Genomic DNA, 21,699 nt, shown 5'->3' with positions numbered 1-21,699 from the left:
TGAAAATTTTATAATTGTATTCGCCAACATTACTCCAATAAACTTAATTTAAAATTTTTTAAAAAATAAAAAAGAAATAAAAACTAGGCAAAATCATCCAAAGGGAAAATTAAATGTATATGAGTAGGCAAGACATGTATTTAAAGAATAATGAGACTAGCCCTATTCTGTAATAACTAAAATAGTGCTATATTGGTGAGGTAGATAGAGTTTACATTTAAATGTAGGAATTTATCTTATGAAAAATGTGCCATTTCAAGACAGGAAAATGTTATCTGATAATCACATAATGTAGGAACAGCAAAATAGTCATTTAGAAACAAAAAGTAACTTAGCTACTCCATACCTTATATAAAAGTGTATTCCAAAGTGATAAAGGAGTAAAGCTTTCTTTTAACCCTTTAAAAATATTGAAGAAAGGGTTGGCCCTGGAAAATGGCACAGATGATAGAAGCCTTGTTCATCCCTCTTGTGACCAAATCAAAGTTGTGGCAGAAACACGGAGCAAAGAGCAAGCAAAGTTGCCTGGGATCTAGATAAACAGAAGCCCTACAACTGGAGAGAGAAATAATTAATCGACCTGGGATGATAGAAGGTAGGAGGAGGCAAAGATGTGAGACTGCCTAGTCCCAAGCGGCTGAGTGGGACAGAAGCTACTGCACTAGCAGCCAGCAGCTGCAGATCCCTCTTAAAGGGGCCGTGTCCATGAATGGACTTGCGCGGTGACAGACCTGTTGGCTATGAGCACTAATGTCTGGTCGGCTGCTCGGGGGGGGGGCACCAGAGAGTTACAAGGGGACACTGAGTTGTCAGAGTGAGGGACGGAGGCGGGGCTCTCTCCCAGGCAGAAGTGTCAGGGTATCCATTGTTCCTCTGTTGAGCTCTCCTCTCTCCCAGTGTGCGGACCCAGCACCGCCATAGCTGAGACGACATCAAACTGAATAATAGAGTTCGCTCAGCCCAGAGGAGTCCCTGAAACTCCACCTCCCCCAACTTGCGGCCCCACCCAAATGGCCACCTCCAGGTGTGGCCTAGGCAATTCAAGTGCTCCTTACCAAGCACACCAAGACTCACACTGGTAGTAGCTGACCATGGTTTCTGTCATGGCTTCTTGAGGCAACTAGAAGCACAGCATCTATGGATTGCTTGCTGAATCTTAACAGGTGGCCCCGGAGGTGCACAGGCTGGGGCTAAACTTGGCCTGCAGCTGAACTTCTCCCAGGACTGTGCTGCTGGACATCTACTACACAAAGCTGCACTACTAAGACCATGAGACTTAGGAACTTTGCTTAGTACATAGAAACAGACACAGAAAGGCAGCCAAAATGTGAAGACAACGAAGCAGAAATCATATGAGAGAACAGAGCAGAGATCCAGGAATAATTGTGTCAAGCAATCTAACAGATGCAGAATTAAAAACACTGCTGATAAAGATGCTCAATGAACTTAGGGGAAAAGGAGATGAATTCAGTGACAACTTTAACAAAGAGATTTAAAAAAATAAAAATTAAATTGGAAATTATAAAAGAGAACCAGTCAGTAATGAAGAACATTATCTGAGATGAAGAGTACGTTAGCTGGAATAAAAAAGAGGATCGAACCGCTGATATAGAGGATGGGGAAGTCAAGGACACTCAATAAGAATGGCAAGAAAAAAGAAGCCGAGACTATAATAATAATTTAAGGAGCCGATGGAACAAAATTAAATGTAAAAATATCCATGTCATAGGGGTACTTGAAGGAAAACAAGATATTAAAGAGCTATTTGAAGAAATAATGATTAAAAGTGTAGTGTTGTTAAAATATATGTGTGTGGGTATGCATAAATGCCAATAGGAGAGGGACTTGAAAAATTTAAACCAATAATTGATAATGATTACTTCTGGCAATGGCAATGGAAATATTAGGATATAAGCAAGGAAAAGACAGAGTCATTTTTTAGTTTTAACACTGTTTGAAACTTTTACATATATTTTTTTACACCATCCCTGTGCCACAGCAGCTTACAAAAACACTAATATGACTATGCAATGTTGTATAAACAGTGCTAAAACAGAAGCGATAGGATGCCATAGGTGGGAGAAGCATCCATGGGCTGGCACACAAAAAGAAGGCCTGATGGAAAAGGAAGGATGAACAAGGGACCTCAAATAAGATGAACAATTGTAATAGGCCAAGGAAAAGAGAAATGAGGTCTTCCAGAGAGGGTGACATTGTCCACCAAGTCACGCCTACCTTGAAGTCATCCACAGCAAGAGGTGCTATCAAATAGCATTTCATTCACTTATCAAGATCTTATTGAGAGCCAACTGTGTACCAGGTATTCTTCTAGGCATTTATAGTCACCATAATCATCATCATCACCATCGCCATCATCACTATCATCATCACCATTATCATCATCCTCCAAAAGTATATAATATGTAGACCAGTCCATAGGAAAAAGGCATTTTTCAATGCCGGTGGGAATATAAATTTGTTAATTACTGCAGAGGCCAAGTCGTCTTTTAAATATATCAATCTAAATTGTATCAGTCTTTCAATTGAGTATACCTTTGACCCTGACAATCTTATTTCTAGGACTTTATTCTAAGGACAGGGAGATTAGGGGATTTTTACTGACAAGAATTTAGACCTTAAATAACAGTAACCAGGAAGCTAAATTATGGTACATTCACTTCATGGAATATTACTCTACATTTAAAATTATGTTATGGAAGCATATTTAACAACATAGAAAAATGTATACACTATTTTGTAATGTGAGAAAAGCCAGTCACAAAACAGTATGTATGGTATGAGTGGAATCCGATTTTTAATTTTTATTTGCTTAAAAATGTCCGGAAGGATTTACAATGAAATGTTGTTACGCCTGGGTGGAAATATTAAAAGTCACTCCTGTATTTTCCATGTTTTCTCTAATTGAGCTATATTATTTTTGCAATAAAAAGCAACCAACATGTGGAAATCAGGGTAAATAATAAGAGCCAACACTCCTCTGACACTAGCTCGATGCCAGGAACCATCCCTTAAATGCACCACCACAAGTCAACCTCTCTTTGCAACAGCAAGATGAGAAAAGACCATTATATCCGCCTTTCTGGGAGTTTACAGGAAAAGACAAGCAATTTGATCTCATACTAAGAACACTGCAAGGAAAACACAATAGTCCTTGGTCAAGGGCAAGGAGTGAAGGTAGTGTTAGAAAGAGTTCCCAAGAAAAGTTCCCCCTCTCTGTGGACAGCTTGAGAAGCCTGTGGAAAGGAGAGCAAAGTAAGCATGTTAGAAAAGAGAGGCTATGGGTGCCAGCTAAGAAAAGCCACTCAATCCAGAAATTTTCATTGTGTTGTTTGTTATGCTCTGTTTTCTATATAACAACTACTGAGGTGGAGATTTAGGAAAACAAGGCCCCTGGAGAGAAGCAAGGGCCCAGGAAAAGGTACCCTGGGAGGCTGGAGCCACTAGCCTGTCCCCAGCCTTGCCTAGGAAGGACAGGAGCCAAGCCTCCACACACTCCCCACAGCCTGGCACAGACACGCTCCTATCTAAACAAGCCAGTCTGCTTTCAGGCCATTCACTTGGTGTTACCTCTCCTCAGCACAGACCTCTGGAAGCTTAAGTGGAATGCTGTAGAAGTATGGTCATTCTTCCTAAGGTTTTGAATCTTCTTGTCAGAAACCCATGGCTCTGCCAGAGGCTAAGGAGTTGTGAGGAACAGGAAGTTCTGAAGCACAGCAGGTACAGCAAGAGGGGCTCAGCTCTTCTGTGAATTTAGAACCACTACCAGATGAGAGGTGGGGGTGAAAAGGGAGTAAGCAAGAGACAGACACAGAGAGGAAAGAAAGACAAAAAAGAAAAGAGACTGAGAAAATGGAAGGGGAGAGAGGGAAGGAAGAGAGAAAGGGGAGGAACAGAGAATAGAAAGATAAGAAAAGGGAGAAGAAGATCTTTGAGAAGAGAGAGGGAAGGGCAGGAGGAAGAAGAAAGTAGAAGAATGGGAGGAAGAAAGAGGAGAAAGGAAGTGAAAAGGAGAGGAAGGGGATGAAAATTTTTATTTCCAGTGAACTCTTATGAACTACCTCAGCTTTCTGGAGCAAGCACACACCTAAATGTTCTGCTTTACTCACTGAAAGTATATTAACATTAATGAACTAAATGACTGCACTCATATGAATGTAGAGAACCTTTTTATCTATTCTAATTGACAGAGAACCCTTACTGCCAAGAGACTTCGTGTGCAGCTCCAGAATATATTGTGACATAAAAATCAAAAGGACATATATACAATCCTATATTTCAGAGCCAAGTGATCTTCAGAGTGGATTTGCTCCTCAGCTTTTGGTCATCGGATGTATTTTTCTGTTTTCTGTGCCAAAATATATATTTATATTAATACTCATTGATTCTCTTGAATTAATTGGCTTAAGGAGAAAAAGTGCACAACATTTCAGATAATATATCATTCTGTGCTTAAGAACATTACAATAAGCAAACTCCAAGGACAAAGTTTGACTGCTAAAGACTATCTACATAAATTATTAACTTTAACATGTACCTTATTCATATAGGATATTAAAAATACTTTTCATGAATGAGTTTTATCCCTTGAAAAAAGCTTATCAAAACAACATTACTAATGCTTTTAATATTGTATATAATAAAATTAATTATTTTTCATATTTGGGACTATCAGCTTTACTTTATGATCCTCTGATCTTGTGCCAGACTAAATTCAAAGCAATCAAAGATGTAACTTTAGCAGACAATAGCATTTCTTATTAAAACTGTGAGACACATCTTCTTGGATGGAACATTTGTGATAAAAAATGATAACCTTCAAATATGGCTCTTGGTAGCTATGATATTCCAGAGCATGGCCCACACTTTCTATCTTTTTCCAGGAAGGGAGGGCTACCTCTGGTCCTTTGCCCACTTTGGGGTGGATTTCTCAGTGAACTATTACAGCTTGAGTCTTGGATCAGTTCCTTTGAGAACAGACCAGAGCAGTCTTCCCTGCTCTGAGGCCTGGCAACTGACATCAGGACCTTTCAATGGGTGTCCCCTCCCATAGGTGCCCAGCACCCTATGGCCAAAGCAATCAAGGCTTCATAGACTTAAGCTGGAGATGAAGCAGACAGCCAGTCGCATCTTTCAGAATTGAAGGAGATTTTGCCCAGAGGATGGACGGGGCAGCATGGGGCCAGACTCTTGCTCCTTTTTGTCCTAGCTTTCACATCTAAAATATGAGTCAGCCCAGAATCCACAGAAAAATCTTTCCTTACCTCCATGGCCTGGCTCAAATGGCTGTGGCTCTTAGAAGCCAAGATGATGTGGTCTAGCCCAGCAGAGCCATCTTGGAGGCCCCTGCCTGGCTGACTATAGGGAGGACCACTGACCTGTCCCCAGCACCTCTCCACAGAAAACAGATGCACTTACCTCTCATTTCCATCTCTGAGGAGCCATTAGACCAGGCCGTCCACTTATTCCTGTGCTTGCTGATTTCCTGAACTTTGCAGACATAATGTCCTTGGTCTGCTGGTCGAACGGTCAAAATGGAGAGCCTATAGAGTGCCCCAGGCCTCTCCTCCAGGAGGCGCAGCCTCTGCCGGTAGGTGCTGTGGCTGAAATTCCCATAGTACTGCACTACCCGGAGCTTGGTTATCTTAATCATCAAGGCTTCCTGCGAGTCAGGGCGCGTGAAGAACCAGCGTACAGCCAGCAAGCTGTCCTTCCGCCTCTTCTGAGAGATGTGGCAGAGAAGAGTGGCATTTTCTCCCTCCAAGTAGTCAACCACGGGCCCTGGGGACACGGTGACATTTAGGGCCCCACAGATCTCTGCAGAAAAAAAAAAAATAAAAGGAAGGAAGAAAATGAGAAAAGCCAGAGTGCTTTTACAGGCGGATATACAGTGCGTCTTTTCCTCGGGAGCTGGTATGACCTGCATGGCCAGAGAGTTAGGCTGCCCCAGCCTCACCATGCTCAACTTCTGCCTTCACGATGGCCAGAAGGAGAGCTCCTTCTCAGGGAGTCTCTGTGGGGACCCACATCCTCTTCTATGAGAGGATCCCACTCATGTGGGTTGCCATTGACCACCTGGCCCAGAGGTATTTTAAAAAAATTTTTTTAAATTATAGTTGCTGATGTTTAAAATTCAGGATATTTTACATAAATATTTGGTTTTTGGAATCTCTTAAACATTTCCAGCCCTTGTCCATCCCCCTTACCCTCCTCCGCAAACCCTACTTGGATCAATTTTGCAAACTGCCTGAGTGGGCAATGCCAAGTGCTGCCTTTCTAAGCCCCTTTCCCTATCACAGCTATTTCAACTGTCAACAAGGCAGATTAGCAGCACTCACTGGTTAGCCATGTGTTCAGCTAGTACTGGGAACTAGAACCACAGAGGTTTCTCAGTTTCTTGCTCTAAGTCTCTTTGGATTCAGAGCTGAAGTGCAGGAATAAAGAATGACGAGCCCAGGAACAGGAAGGGGTGAGAAAACTTCCCAATCCCACAAAAGATGCTCCAGAATTCCAGGCCCTGTTAACTACTTCCTGTTCTTTGATTAGTTAGACCCACCTAAAGGGCTGCCCTTCCAGATTGTTCAAGGTTACTACTGGGCTGCCCTCATGGGTGGTGCCATTGTCTGGCAGTAAGAGCCCAGAAACGATGCTTTGCACAGGATGACCAGAAACAGCTCTGTCCAAGTAGGACTGTCTTCTCACCGGATTCCAGATCTTCACCCCTGCGAGGCCTAGTGTACAATTCCAGGAAGCACCATTCCCACTGTAAAAGCAAATGTCCTGGGGTCATCTCAGATTATAAATGCCTCTCAAAGATTATCTGGTCAAAAGTAGGGGCTTGGGCCCTGATGTCAGAGTCACCAAAATCTCTGAACCTTAATCAGTGCTGCAGGTGAGTTAAGGAGAAAGGATGACAAAGAGATCAGAGAATTCAACTTTATACTATGAAGAGGCTGTGAGTCAACAAGGTGAGTCCTTGTGTGTATCAGGGTGAGGTGGGGGTGCCAATAAGCTCCTCCTCTTGTATGGTTTCCACTATTGATTTAATAAACTGAACACCTTGAGAAACATGCTTGAAGGTCAATGTCCTTTAATTTTCTTTCTCATCTCTTATAACCCAGGCCTACCAGGATTCTACAGGGATACCATAAGGCCCTTAACTTAATCATGTCATGAAGCGCTTTTTGCTATATAAGGTAACATTCACAGTTTCAGGGATAAGAACACAGACATCTATTCAGCTTACCACACCATGACAGCATTTTGTTACCTTAAAAAAATAGATGGAAGCAAATTCAGAAGAAAAGAGCTGATGCTCATCTAGTCTCTAAGCGGCTTGTGGATAATAGTGAGGTTTTCTGTCTACAGTGACTAAAGACAAAGCTGGCCCAGGCATCTACTCCAGGAATGCAGATCAACAGGTGATCAAGGAAGGCACACACTCTCTAGGAACAATCTCTAACAATCTCACGGTCCACACAAGTCACTCACCTAGGACAAAAGGGAAGAAATTGCCCAGCCTTGCCCACCTGGATCTCACCTTGCCCATACACCATATTAAATTAGTCCAAGAGCATTCTCCTTGGCTGTTAAGGCCCTCTCCTACAGTGGCTGGGGTGGGGGTGGGGTCCCCTGGTGAATAGCAACATCACCAAGATGTTAGGCTGACCCCACTCCAACAGCTGCCCAGGGTTCAGCAGGCGGAGAGCAGCAGAAATGCAGCAGCTGGCTTCTAGAATTGAAGTCCAGCTCCACCCACCCCTAAGGGCTCCCACTGGAAGCAAGGAAAGCTGGGGAAGGCAGGAAATTGAAACAATATGGGTGGGATGAAAGCACTGACAGCCCCACATACCAGTCTCCTCCTATTAACACTGCATGAAGGAGGGATTATTTATAGTCACTAAAACCAGGGGAATGTGCCAAGTTCTCGAGTCCCCATGGGAGGCCAGATTCCATCCTGTAGGCAAACCAGTAACCCTTCTATTCCTGTAGCTTAGTCCAGAAGTCAGCAGCTCCCACAAAAGGGAGCTCTCTTTGCCGGTGTGTCTTTCGGCCTTTGTTCAGCTCCATGTTCTCACAAATGGCTTCAGCATGTTTCTCTCACTGAAGTGCAAAGACCCTTGTTATGAGCCGAATAGCATCCTCTCCAAAGTTGTGTGTTGAATCCCATCCCCCAGGGCCTCGGAATGTAACTACATTTGGAGACAGGGCCTTTAAACAGGTGATTAAGTTAAAATGATGCCATTAGGGTGGACCCTAATCCAACATAATTGTTGTCCTTATAAGAAGAGGACATTAGAACACAGACTCACACAGAAGGAGGACTATGTAAAGACACAAGAAGAAGATGGTCATCTACAAGCCAAGGAGAGAGCCTTCAGAAGAAACCAACTCTGCTAGCACCTTGATCTCAGACCTCTGGCCTCCAGGAACTCTTGAGTTCAGAAGTTCCCTGGGGGAGTAGAAGGGTCTTCTTCCTCTCACCTCAAATTCCTGTAATGCAGGGTCACAAATCAAGAAATTTAGTTCTTCCCTGGGCCAGAATGACTTCCATGATTCTTCCTCCTAGGCCAGGAGAGGAGAGACTCTGCCCTGCCCAGGGCCAATCCTTTACCTTACCAGGTGTAGGTGTCCTGTAGCTGGCTTGGTCCAAGTTTCTTTGGCTTGCCCCATGATTTGCAGGGTGTGCATGTGCTGTCATTCAGACTGAGACCCAAAAGGGAAAGGCCTAGACCCCAACAGATACCACCTGCCTTGATACTTTGGTGTTTGCTCCCCATGGTCCTGAGGACCTGACCTCCACTGCTGTGCTCTCTGCTGAGCCACACAAGACCTGATGACTGTGGTGGGGCAGAAGCTGTGTGCCTCTCTCGCCTAATATTTAACTAAACATCCAGTTCAGCTAACATTGATCCTCCTTTCAATGGTACCTCCTCTCATAGCCACATGCACACAGGCCACCGGTGAGGTTTGTATGCCCTGAGAGCTGGGAAAATGAGAGCAATAAAAAGCAACGCACATGCTACCCTCTCAATAGGGAGGGCTTCCTGGGTATACAAACTGATTATTCAGTCGCATAGGGCCCTATGCTTGGAAGGGCCCCCTATTTGGTTCATTTTTGCTGTCACTCTCTGGAAGTTTTAATAATGTTTGAGTAACGGGTTCCACATTTTCATTTTGTACTAGATGCCACAAATTATATGTCTGGTCCTGGATAAGATTGATGAGTCTAACTCTCCTGTTCTATCTGGATAATGTCATGAAAAGGACTAACAGCTCAGAAAACAGCCTAAAAGGATGTCCGTGTAGTTAAATAGTACACAACCTATTCACCTAGGATACTACCTCTTCATCCTCTCTCCCCTTCTCATGCTCATCGTAAAGAGGAGGATGGCAACTTCCAGATGCAGTGTGGACCATGTGAAGACACAGGGAGAAGATGGTCAGCTAGCAGGGTAATGTAGGACTTCTAACAGAGACAAAGCACTTGCCTCGCCTGGAATGCAGAGGTGGCCAAAACCCGGGTCCCTCTGTTCCAGCTTGGCCAGTGATGTGCTAGTGGTTCTGTGCCCCACACTTCTTTTCTATCCTGAGAACACTTCCCCACTCACTTTAGGGAGCCAGGAGTCTCTAGGTTTATAAGAAATGCTACTTGTGTGAACCACTCCAAGATGAAAATCTCATTCTTATTAAAAGGGTACTCTAAATTTATGACAAATAAATCTCTGAAAATAATACCATTGCATTACTTAAAAACCCATTGCACTAGGAGCTAGTGCTGGCCAAGCACCAAGCAGAGGTGCTACCAAACCTAGACTATGGGATGATGCATTCATAATAAGCCCATCACCTGAAAACAGCTCTCATCAAGGAAAACACAAGGCCTCGACCAGTGATAAAGGCTAACATTTGCTGGGTATGAACTCTACTTTAGATATATTTTCCCAATTTACCCTCATATTATGTTTATCCCCATTTTACAGACAAGAGAGCTGAGACTCAAAGAGGCTAAGCTACTTGCTCGAACTCACAGAATGTGGCAGTGCTGGAATTCAAATCTAGGCCATATGGTTTCAGAGGCAACTCTCAACCACCACTCTGCACAACACTTTGGCTTCTAGTAAATATTTTGCCCCTCAGTTTGCTCTTCTGTAAAATAAGAGGTGGGACCAGGTGATTGCTAAGGTCCTGCTCTGTCCCAAAATAGAGAAGTAGAAAAGTTCAGGGGTTAAAAGTCCAGACTTATGTATAAAGTGTTTCTGCTAGACCCTCCCTTGGGGAATGGTGACGAGGAGTTGTAGGTGAAATGGTGAAACATTTAGAGGAATGGGTGGCACATGGTGAGTGCTAGGCAAGTGGGAACTGCCATCATTATCGAGGCATAACCTTAGGCGCAGCCAGGGCAGACTCTAAAGAATCCTGAATTCCAGCTCTTAAGGTTCCTGATGTCTCCTGGAAACATGAGAATGTCCTTAACCCCCAAAAGTCACTCTGTGGGGGCACCCTCTCTGACATTACCTACAATTAGGAAGGCACTCATGGGGCCTATGGGACAACACCTGGCCCATCCCAGTCAAACCTGCAGCCATTGCCAGGCAAGACAGTGACAATGGTGAATGGAGTATTTCCACAGTGCTGATTTCAGGTTCACTGGAAAACCCATTGCACTGGTAGCCAGGAGACAAGGGGTCAATTTCTTCCCACCATAGTAATTTAAGTCACTCCTCCCCAGACTTTGATCTATGCTGGCTCAAAGGCCAGCTCCACCACTTGGTAGCTGGGTCATCACTGGGATATTACTTAACTCTGAGCATCAGCCTTCTTGTTTACAAAACTATGGCAACACAGCTTGGCCACTACAGGCAGAGTTGAGAGCTAGGCTTCCTGGGTTCAAATCCCAACTCCATCACTTACAAGGCTTGTAACTCAAGGCAAGTCAATTCACTCGGTGCCCCAGTTTCCTCACCTACAAAATGGGGACAATAATAGCACCTCCCTCAGAAGTTATTGGCAAGTTTAACAGAGTTAATGTTTGCAAAGCACCTGGATATAGAAATATCTGCATCTCATTATTACTTTGAAGTTTTGTTGTGATTAAATAACTGTGCAGCACTATACCTGGCAGCCAATACACTCCAGGCTCCCAGGGAACATGAGAGACATTGATAAACTTATTATTATTATTAGTCTAGCCAGCATGACACCTTCAGCCCCGAGAAATAGAGAGAAAATTCTTTAGCAACTTAAAAGTGAGAGCAGAAACCCTGAAATGAAAGCCAGCAGTGTGGGTAGAAGTTATCCCTAAGGCAGGGTGTTTTGTAAATGGCCCCATTTCATCCAGCAGTGGATACTCTATCTCGTCAGGTCTGGTCATTGCAAACTGCCCCAGTCCCCAACACCATCCAGGAGATCCAGTTCCTTCAGACAGAGTCTGCTAAGGAGAGCTCCGAAGAGAGTTAAAGAGAAGTTGCTGCTCAGATAAACCTGCCAACAGTTGTCGGTCTTAACCGTTTTGGAGAAAAAAGAAGACAAATCAACAACTGGGCTCGCGCGTTCTGGCTTAAATCTTCAAATCAGAGGCCTGGCCCTTGGAAGGGCGCTGTTCTGAGCCCCTCTGAGGAGCGCTGGGGCCCCGGCCGAGGAGGGAAAAAAGGGGGCCTCAGTCTGTGCCCTTTGCCAGGCATCCGCGCGGCGACTGGGACAGCGCAAACCCGGGCTCTCCGGTGAGCACGGGTAGAGGGAGGCCGAGAGGCGTCAGTGCCTCCCCGCCAGGCCTGAGCCCCGAAGCCCGTCCGCCTCGCCCGCGGGGTCCCGGAGCCGTGGTCTGCCTGCCCGGCCCTCCGAGCCCGCCGCGCTTACCTGGGGCCGGAGCCCGCGCCAGCAGCACGGCCGCCGTCAGTGCCAGCAGCCGCATCTCCCCACCGCGGCCCGGCGCTGTGACGCGGAGCAGCGCCGCCGCCCGCCCAGCCTGGACTCCCGGCCCGCCCAGCGCCCGCGGCCGGGGCCGGCCCCCCCTCCCCGCCCGCCGCCCCGCCCCTCTGGGCCCGACTTCAGTGTTCCTCCAGCTCGCTGGGCAAGGGCGCCTCCCCAACCCCCCACCCGCGATCATTCTCTCGCGACCTGGGGGTGTCTCATTTTCATCGCTCCCATTTCACGGATAAGAAAACTGAGGTTCTGAGAGCTGATGACGGGACACATGGAATACACTGCGGTAATGGGATTCGCGGTCCGTTTGCATATCAGACACAGATGATACTAAGGGGAGGGAGTCATGAAGCTTGCAGATGAGGTGGGATGAAACTACCAAACGCAATGGCTGCCAACCTGTGAGGCTAATCTGCTGCCTGGTGGACCCTTGCCATCACTCCACAGAGACCTTCGTGAGCAGCTGAGGGAGAAGTCCTCTTCTGCTTCCCTGAGCTGAGCATGGGGGTTGTTAGGTATGGGGACCCTTGCAAAATTAAGAGGATCCACAGACAAGTTCAGAGTACATGGATACTATTAAAAATAGTGATCACTCAGGGTGCCCTCAGCCATAACTTGGACTAGGTACTTGGTACCATGTTACTGAATTCTGGCACTGTGAGATCCTGGGAAAGCTCCTTAATCTCTATATGCCTCAGTTTCCTCCATCTATACAATAGGGAAATGGACACGTGTCTCATGAGGTGTTGAAGAAAATCAGGTTAGACAGTTCTAGTTAAGGCCCATAAGTGTCAATTATCATTAGTGTTATTATTTTAGATAAGGAAGCAAAGGCAGGGAGATGAAAGAGCTGACCTAAGTCACACAGCCAGGGAGTAGTGATGAGGTCACTCAGCCCAGGTCACTCTGAGGTAATGCCTGGTCTCTTCACCATGGTTCTAAACTTGGGGTCTGAGCCTGACTAATGTGTTAGCTCAGTTCACATCTTGCTCAGGATCTCCAGAGCAAGAACAGTATATGTTAGGTTTGTTTTGTGTGTGTCTACAAGGAGAGTCTTTGAGGAGTTCCAGAAAAGGTGGGTCCTGCTTAAGAATGGGTCCCTGGAGGAGGAGGAAAACAGGGTCCCCATCTCCTTCCCTCTAAGGGCAGTGATGAGGGTGAGGAAGGCATAAAGAGACAGGTGGTGTTGCCCACTGGTGCTGAGCCCCAGGGCATGTCCCAGAGGAACCATCCACTCCTGCAGTCCAGGCCAGTGGGTACAAGCCTTTGTGATCTCTCCAAATCCTGGGGTCCTGGGACCCATTGTTCCCATAGGGCTCTTCTAGTTGTGAGACCCTCACATGGAGCACGTCTCTGTAGAGACTGGGCTGACTGTCAAGGCAGCCAGACTGGAGGGAATGGCCTCACTTCTCAGCCAGGCTGGTGAAAGGACCCGAGGAGTCCAGGGTAAGCTGGTTTCAAGGTCCATAGATTTGATGCCACAGACTAGAAGTGGGGACAAGAACTGGTGTCAAACTGGAACCTACAATTCAGGAATAGAAACATACCTAAGAGATTTCCAGACCAAAACCTGGAAACCACTTTGCATGTGCAAGCAACTAATCCTCTTATCTCATCCTGTAAGGTCCCAGGCTCCATGTTACAGATTAGTAAACTCAGGCTCTAAGAGGACCAGAGACCTGTCCAGGGTTCTGTGGGTCACAGGGTTTCTGAACTGGGAACTCAGATACGTGCCAGAAGAGGAGAGCTGTGTCTGAAAGCCAACTGGCATCCCACCCTAGGTAACCATTGTGAGTACTCTGAACTTCATTTTCCTGATGAAGGTGACATATGTAAAATGATTTGTCAGCATGACTGCACCTGGGCAGGTTGCTAAGGAAGCAGCAGGACTGTTTGGTGTCCTCCGCGACTTCCTACCTCAACTTGCAGTTTACTCTCTCAGTTGGTGGAAAGTAGAAGGGGCCCCTTACATATATTGGCCACACCTGGAGGAGCCAATTCCCACTTTGGTCATTGCATCTTTTTTTTTTTTTATAATATTTTTATTTTTCAATTATAGTCGGCATATAATATTATATTAATTTCAGGTGTACAATATGGTGCTTAGACATTTATATAATTTATGAAGTGATCATCTCTATAAATCTAGTACCTGTCTAACACCATACATAATTATTACAATATTATTGACTATAGTTCTTATGCTATACTTTACATCCCCATGACTATTTTGTAACTATCAATTTGTAATTCTTAATCCTTTCCCTTCTTTCACCTCCCCAACCATTCTTCCACCTGGCAACCATCAAAATGTTCTCTATATCTATGAATTTGTTTCTGTTTTGTTTGTTTATTTTGTTCTTTAGATTTCACATGTAAGTGAAATCATATGGCATTTGTCATTCTGTGTCTGACTTACTCCACTAAGGACAAATCCCTACTAGGTCCATTCATATTGTTACAAATTGCAAGCTTTCATTTTTTTATGGCTCAATAATATTCTACTGTATAGGTACCATCTTTCCTTTATCCATTCATCCGTTGATGAACGTGAGGTTGCCTCCATATCTTGGCTATTGTAAATCAATGAACATGTAGATGCACATGTTCTTTCAAAGTAGTGTTTTGGGTTTCTTTGGATAAATACCCAGGGTGAGGTTACTGGGTACTTCTTTGTCTCTTGTTATCGCCTTTGTTTTAAAGTCTATTTTGCTATGGCAATGCCACCCTGAACGTGCCTGATCTCATCTGATCTTGGAAGCTAGGCAGGGTTGAGCTTGATTAGTACTTGGATGGGAGACCACCTAGGAACACCAAGTGCTGTAGAAGTTTAAAATAATAATAATAATAATAATAAAATCTATTTTGTCTGGTATTAGTAATGCTACCCCAGTCTTTTTATTATTATTATTATTTCTGTTTTCATGAAACATCTTTTTTCATCCCTTTGCTTTCAGTCCTTGTGTCTTTAGATCTGAAGTGAGTCTCTTGTAGGCAGCATATGTAAAAATCTTGTTTTCTTATCCATTCAGCCATTCTATCTTTTAATTGAAACATTCGGTCCATTTACATTTACAGTAATTGATAGATAAGAAATTATTGCCATTTTATTATTCATATTTTTAATATTTTTTTTCTTCTTTTTTAAAAGTTTCTTGAACATTAGAAGCTCTTTATCTGTCCTTCCATTCTAAATGATAGCTTTGCTGGGTAAAGTAATCTTGGTTGTAGTTCCTTGCTTTTTATCCCTTTGAGTATGTCATGCCAACCTCTTCTGACTTGCAAAGTTTCTATTGAGAAATCAGCTGACAGTCTTATGCTTGTGGGAGCTCCCTTGTAGGTAAATAATTGCTTTTCTCTTGCTGCTTTTAAGATTCTCTTTTTGTCTTTAACTTTTGGCATTTTAATTATGATGTACTTTGGCATGGGTCTCCTTGTGTTCATCTTGTTTGGGACTGTATGTGCTTCCTGGGCTTGTATGTCTTATTTTCTTTGTCAAGTTAGGGAAATTTTTCATCATTATTTCTTCGAATAGGTTTTCAGTTCTTTACTTTCTCTCTTCTCCTTCTGGTATCCCTATGGTGCAAATGTTTTCACACTTGATGTTGTCTCAAGGGCCCCTTAAACTATCTTAATTTTATGTATGTATGAATGTATGTATGTATGTATGTATTTTTGTTGTTCCAATTGGGTGTTTTCCACTACCTTACTTCTAAATCACTGATTTGATCCTCTGCTTCATCTGAATTACTATTGATTCCCTCTAACATATTTTTCATTTCAGTTATTGTGGTCTTTATTTCTGACTGGTTATTTTTTACATTTTCTATCTCCATTTTTACATTTTCTATCTCTTTGTTGAAGTTCTCACTGAGTTCATTTGCTCTTCCCCTAAGTTCATTGAACATCCTTTTAACCAACGTTTTGAACTGTGCATCTAGTAGATTACTTATCTCCATTTTGTCTAGTTCTTTTTCTGGATTTTTGTTCTGTTCTTTCATGTGGGACATGTTTTCTTGTCTTTCCATTTTGGCTACCTCCCTGTGTTTGTTTCTATGTATTAGGTAGGGCTGCTATGTCTCCTGGTTTTATTAGTGGCCTTATTAGCAGCCTTATTAGTAAGTGTCCTGTGGAGCCCAATGCTGCAATCTCTCAGTTTACCTAAGTTGAGTGCTCCAGGTATGTCCTTTATATAAGTTGTGTGTGCTCTCATGTTGTAGTTGAGCATTGGTTGCTGTTTGCACATCAGTGGGAGGGATTGACCCTTCAACTGATTGGTTATGAGGACTGGCTGTTACTAAAGTAGAGGAGCTGTTGTTCAGGGTCTGACCCTACAGAGCAGGACTCGCTTCAGCAGGGTGCCTGCCAAGTCTGTTCTTTGGGTGTGTCATCCTTAGATGTGCCCCAGGTGGTGCTCTGGCTTGGATGGTCCCAGCCTGGGACCTCCTAGGAGGGACCCTGCTGCAGGCCAAGTTTAGCCACAGCCTAGGCCACCTCGCATGAGCCAGCAAGCAATCCATAGATTGCTGCCACCTGAGCTTGGCTTAGAGGTTGGCTGCTGATAGTGCTGTGCTTGGGGCTGCTTGGCAAGAGGTATGGGGCACACCAAGGCCAAATGCTACTTTTCTGGGTTTTGTGAAACCTTTGAGACATTTTAGAAAAGTCTGTAGCATGAGCCAAAGCAGGCTGCTTGTATGGAAAAGCCACTGAAAGTAGCTTGGGTGGGCCCACAATTTGGGTGGGGTGGGATTCCCTGGAATCATCGGGGCAATTTGAAAGCCTGCTACTGACTTATTTGTCTATCTTCTGGCTTCATCAGGCCTGACTATGTTCTGAATTAGAAGAATAACACAATATTCCTAAACTAAAAGCACCAAGGAAAAGTAAACACCTCTTTCTAAGGTATTCAGTGGATTTCTGTGTTGCTTCTTAAATTTTACACTTATACAAGTAATCTGTAAGCTTTCTTCTATATTGCTCACAAGCATTTTCCCACTAAAAGTAGTTCTATGCTTGAATTTTTACTAAAGGGAAGTAATCAAAGAGTGACTCTGGATTAAAGGATTTTCAGTTCTAACTGATAGAGGGAGAATAAAAGAGAAGAGATCACAGTTATAGAGGACACATCCATCCAATCAGAAAAAGCCGTGAGCCACCAATGGTAGAATTTTTATGAAACCTGCAGCATCTTTCTGTTGCACAATTAGGGAAGGTGAGTGGAGTGTATTGTCCCCATCCCCCCACCAAAGTTAAGGAAATATAAATCTGTAAGCCTGACCGTATATCTAGATAGAAATAGCTTCTCCAGGCCAACCTGGCTGGTGACTCTGATAAATTGGTGCCATTTCACAAACTTAACAGTTTTTGTGAACTTGGTGTCAGGAGACTCTGCAGGCTTTCTAGATGCAGAGATAAATGGCCCTCATATTCTAGAAGGCTCCTGATGGAAAGAATTGACATAAAGGAGAAATTAGGAACTGAACAGGTTATATTATTGATCACAATGGAGGACATACCCACCTCATTTTCCTAGTTGTGCTGGAAACATTTACAATGAAGATAGCCTTTGAACTGAATCATAAAGAATGCTTGGAGACTCCTGAAAGTAGACAGTGGGAGGCAGAACAATGTACATTGAAGCCCAGAGGCTAAAGGATACAGGACTTTCAAGTTTCATAGAAAGTTTCTGGGGACTTAAAGGATCAGTTGTGTCTGGTGAATGAGAAATGGGTGGAGGGGCAGACAAGAATGAAGACCTAGAGGCCTTCAAATACCTGGCCAAAAAGTTTTTATTTCATTCCAATGATGGTGGGTTTCACTGAAAAAGGGGAGATGTCACAAAGTGTCGTGGGGGATCAGAGCTAGTTACCCCAAGATGTGCTTCTGTGGTATGAGAATTGTTTTGAAACTTCTGCCTCTTCCTTGATTACCTGGAAAAACTTGAATTAGGGTCCTTGCCCATAATGAGACATTATCAGAAATAATCTCTTTTGACCTGTCTGTAGGGCAGGGCAAACTTCTGTTTACTAAACATCTGCTTTTCTTATCATCCTACCATGACCCTTTGAAGCCCCCAAGGCACCTTACCTCATCCTGAGTTCAGGATTTCTTATATACCTTTTATGCATGTGGGGGTCTTTGAGTCTCTCATGGATGTGGGGTTCCCATACATACGTATGTATGAAATTTGATTATATTATTTTGCTAATCTGTCTCTTGTCTCTTTGATTATTAGACCATACAAAAGAATCTTGAGGGTAGAGGAAAGTGTCTTCTCTTGCAGTGTCCCTTGGGCATCACAGAGCAGGGGACCACTAAAGGAAGAGTAGATTTGGAGGAAGTAGCTATGTTACCAGAGAGTGGGGATCCTCTCTCAGTGTGTTGTCCAGGTTCTTGATGTCCTGAACAAAGAATTGAGCAAGACACCAAAATACAGTAGAAAAAAAAAGCTTTATTAGAAGGGGAAGTACACTTTCAGAAGTGGAAGTGGGTCTGAGCAAGAGAAGTGTGACTTGAAAGGCCTGGTAACAAAGCCTTTGGGGTTTTTATCCCTATTTGCTGTGGTTGGTGGTAATGGCTGAAAAACGATTACTAGAAATTTATTACTTGCAGAGAAATTACTGCTTGGCTGTGTCCATGGGAACATGGCTATGTCCATGGGAACATAGGCTGTTACCCATAGGAACATAACATTCTAACAATAAGCTTTCTGCTTCTGTACCCCCGCTTACGCACCTAACCTGTGAGTTGACAGGTAATGAATAGAAGAAAAATAGACCTTTGTGTTTAGACAGAATGAAGAATGGGATTTTGGGCTTAAAACCCCTGTACCTCAACATTTCGGGGCTGCTTAATTTGGTGTCTGCATACCCCTGGCAGACCCAGCTGGCTGAATAAAGAGTGTGTTTCCAATAACTCACTAAGTTCTGGTGGTCCATGTGTCTTTCAGGGGCTGGCGGCTACAACATGATCACTTTTCTTAGAGGAGTGGGCTTCCTTGATTGACAACTAAGATCGAAAGGACTCAGTGATTCATCATTTGCTTTCTGTGCATGTTCATTTCCAGAATTCAATCTGTTATAATGATATTAATGAACTTTTGGGCATATGCATCATATTATAATGATGGTATAATGATGTTCAGATGTGTTGAAGGTTGTTGGGATCTTCATCATGCAAGTGCAAGTGATTGGCTTAAACTGGTACCTAATTCTGCTTACTTGTTTCTTTGTGTGAGTTTAAAAAATGCCTTTTGACTTGCTTAATTATGGGCAGATTAGGGTGGACCCCTTCTAGGATAAGAGCCTCAGTGTCTTTGCAGGCAGACTCCAAACCCTCTAACTTTCCTGCCTCTTTTCTAAGAGACATGAACCCCCTTATTATTAGTAGTATGGATGTTGAGGGAAGGGAGGTCTCTTCTTCCATATCTGCTTCCTACTGAGAAGGGCTGTTGTCCCTGCCTATTGGGGTTTCATGGAGCTCTTTCCCTTTGTGCCTCAGTTGGGATGGGGTCTTGGATTTCCTGCTGAAGTGCCACCTCAGTCCCTAGACAAGGGAAAGAAGATACAAACTTGTTATTTGAATCATATATCTATTCATTTCTATTATTGATTTGCCTATTAAGCGAGTAAAGGGAAACAGGCTTGGTTAATATATTTCTTAGAAAAAAAAAGACCTTTGGCCTAAAGTCCCCTTCCTTTTCCAACTCTAAAGGCCCTGTCTGACTTAACACTATTTCTGCTAACAATGGGCAGATGACCCTTATCAATAGCCTGAGGATCTAAGTCACCAGTTTTGGGGCAATTATCAAGGTTTAAGGAACAGGGCCTTTTTCCCAAAGGAAGGAGAGAAGAAAACTTAACTAGCTTTACTAAAAAGATTAAGAACTCTGCAAGAGATGTCCCATTTCATTTCCTGCTAAAAGATTAAGAATTTTACAAGTGATGTCCTGTATCAGGTACACTGAGTCTACTATGTCCAATACTGTTGACAGAAGATCTAAGAGAAATGTTGGATTTTAAAGTCTTTGAGGTGAGAACCAGAGAAAGACAACTGAGTCATCCTCAAGGATATGTGGGATACAATGGAAAGGAATGCCATTGTCCAGGGCCAGTTTTCTGAGATGAGAGAAGATGAGTACTAAGCCCTAGAAAATCTATTCCCAGTCAGTGCGCAGCATGTGGGTGGGTTATCAATATATATTTAGGGGTGCATCAATGACTTTTTAAATGGAGAAAGAAAAGGAGGTATATGAGTTTCCTGGGGATGCCATAACAAGCTACCACAGACTGAGGGATTTAACAACAAATTTATTCTCACAGTTCTGAAGGCTGAAAGTCTGAGATAAAAGTCTCACCAGGGTTGAGGCCTTGCTCCTTGGTTTATGGATAACCGTCTTTTCCGTGTCCTCACATGGTTGTCCCTCTGTGGGTGTCTGTGTCCTAATCTCTTTTAATAAGTACACTGATCATACTGGATTAAAACCTACTCTAAAGACCTCATTTTAACTATTACCTCCTTAAAGGCCCTATCTCCAAATAGTCACTTTCTGAGTTACTTGGGGTTAGGACTTTGACATACAGATTTGGGGGAACACAATTCAGTTCATGACAGGAGGGAAGAAGGGAGAGAGAGAATGGAAGAGGAAGGCAGGTTTTATTTGAGAGATCTGATGAAGGGGAATGACAAATGGAGATTTGATTTGGGACCCCAGAGATTATTGTCCCCTGGAGGCCCAAGTCACCAAGGTCAGCCATCAAAGAGAAGGGCAACTAATCCCAAAACAATAGGCAACAAGAGAACCAAGGAAACTCCTAATCCTTTCATTTTAAACTGAAATTGCAAAACAAAGAGGAGCCTGGGAAGAGACACATTTCCCATGCATTTCAGGTATTCCAAAATAATGGCTTTTATTGAGCCAGGGAGACCTAGAGCCAGGAGCAGCTTTCATGCCAGAATCCTTCTCCTCATCCCTCTCATTCTGCCCATGCTCCCCCCCCTCCACTCCCGCCCACACACACACAGTGCTCCACCTGCACCGTGCACTGTGGATGCTAATGCTTTGGCTTAACCAACTAAGATAGTTTTGATGTGAATTTGGCCAGGCCTATCCTTGGAAAAACATAACTGGCACCCTTCAGTGGGTAGCACCCATCCCCTCAACCCTCTAGGAGTCCTTGGAAATGTGTGGGGCAATTTTGATTGTTACAACAATCTTGGAAGTGGGAGCATAACTAGCATTCGGAGCAGTAGCCACAATGTGAATGTCCTACAATTCAACTGCACAGGAAAGTGCCAGTTGCGCCCACATTGAGAAACAGAGAGATAGGGTGAATGGAAGTTATAGATACAGCTCTCTGGGTCAACCAAGGGCTTCTGGGGTTTTGTGAGAAAGTTTATAAGATACGGTAAGTTATGTCCAAGTACAAATTGACTATTGATTGTCTTCTAACAGCTCCAGCTGATCACACTGCTGGCACCCACCTTAAATGCTTCTCTCAGAAGGCCACTACCAGACTGGCTTCTCTCTGGAATATATTCTGCTTTTACAAAGGAGTGGTTTTCCCTCTGGATCCAGCCAGGGCCAGCTGAGCACTGCTCTCAGCTATCCTGGACCAAGAGCAAAAAAAGAAAAATCAGATTTGGGTCTGCTCAGGCTCCTCCCAAACACTGGCCCAAATAGAGCCAGGGCTGGCCAAAGGAGAAGCCAGGCTGCAGAAGCCCAGGCAGCTGCTAGACCTAAGCTCAGGCCTCCAT

The 21,699-nt window shown here is 43.9% G+C and overlaps 1 protein-coding gene and 1 pseudogene across 2 annotated transcripts in view; one reads left to right on the top strand and one right to left on the bottom strand.

The window, feature by feature from the left end:
- VSTM4 (V-set and transmembrane domain containing 4) overlaps nucleotides 1–11,974 on the bottom strand; it is a 93,716-nt gene extending 81,742 nt beyond the window's left edge. For both annotated transcript variants that reach the window (XM_016135661.2, XM_016135662.2), the window contains exons 1-2: nucleotides 11,878–11,974; nucleotides 5,437–5,835 (exon numbers count right to left, since the gene is read on the bottom strand). In XM_016135661.2, coding sequence (XP_015991147.1) covers nucleotides 5,437–5,835; nucleotides 11,878–11,932 — 454 coding nt within the window. In that variant the 5' untranslated portion in view covers nucleotides 11,933–11,974. The remainder of the gene's footprint in view (nucleotides 1–5,436; nucleotides 5,836–11,877) is intronic.
- Nucleotides 11,975–14,653: 2,679 nt separating this feature from the next.
- LOC118604681 lies at nucleotides 14,654–14,772 on the top strand (annotated as a pseudogene).
- The last annotated feature ends 6,927 nt before the right edge of the window (nucleotides 14,773–21,699 follow it).

The sequence above is a fragment of the Rousettus aegyptiacus genome, unplaced genomic scaffold (genome assembly GCF_014176215.1).
Source record: "Rousettus aegyptiacus isolate mRouAeg1 unplaced genomic scaffold, mRouAeg1.p scaffold_m13_p_6, whole genome shotgun sequence".
NCBI classification, from domain to species: Eukaryota; Metazoa; Chordata; class Mammalia; order Chiroptera; family Pteropodidae; genus Rousettus; species Rousettus aegyptiacus.
Note: the sequence above shows the minus strand (reverse complement) of the source record. Positions and strands in the feature narration are given on the sequence as shown.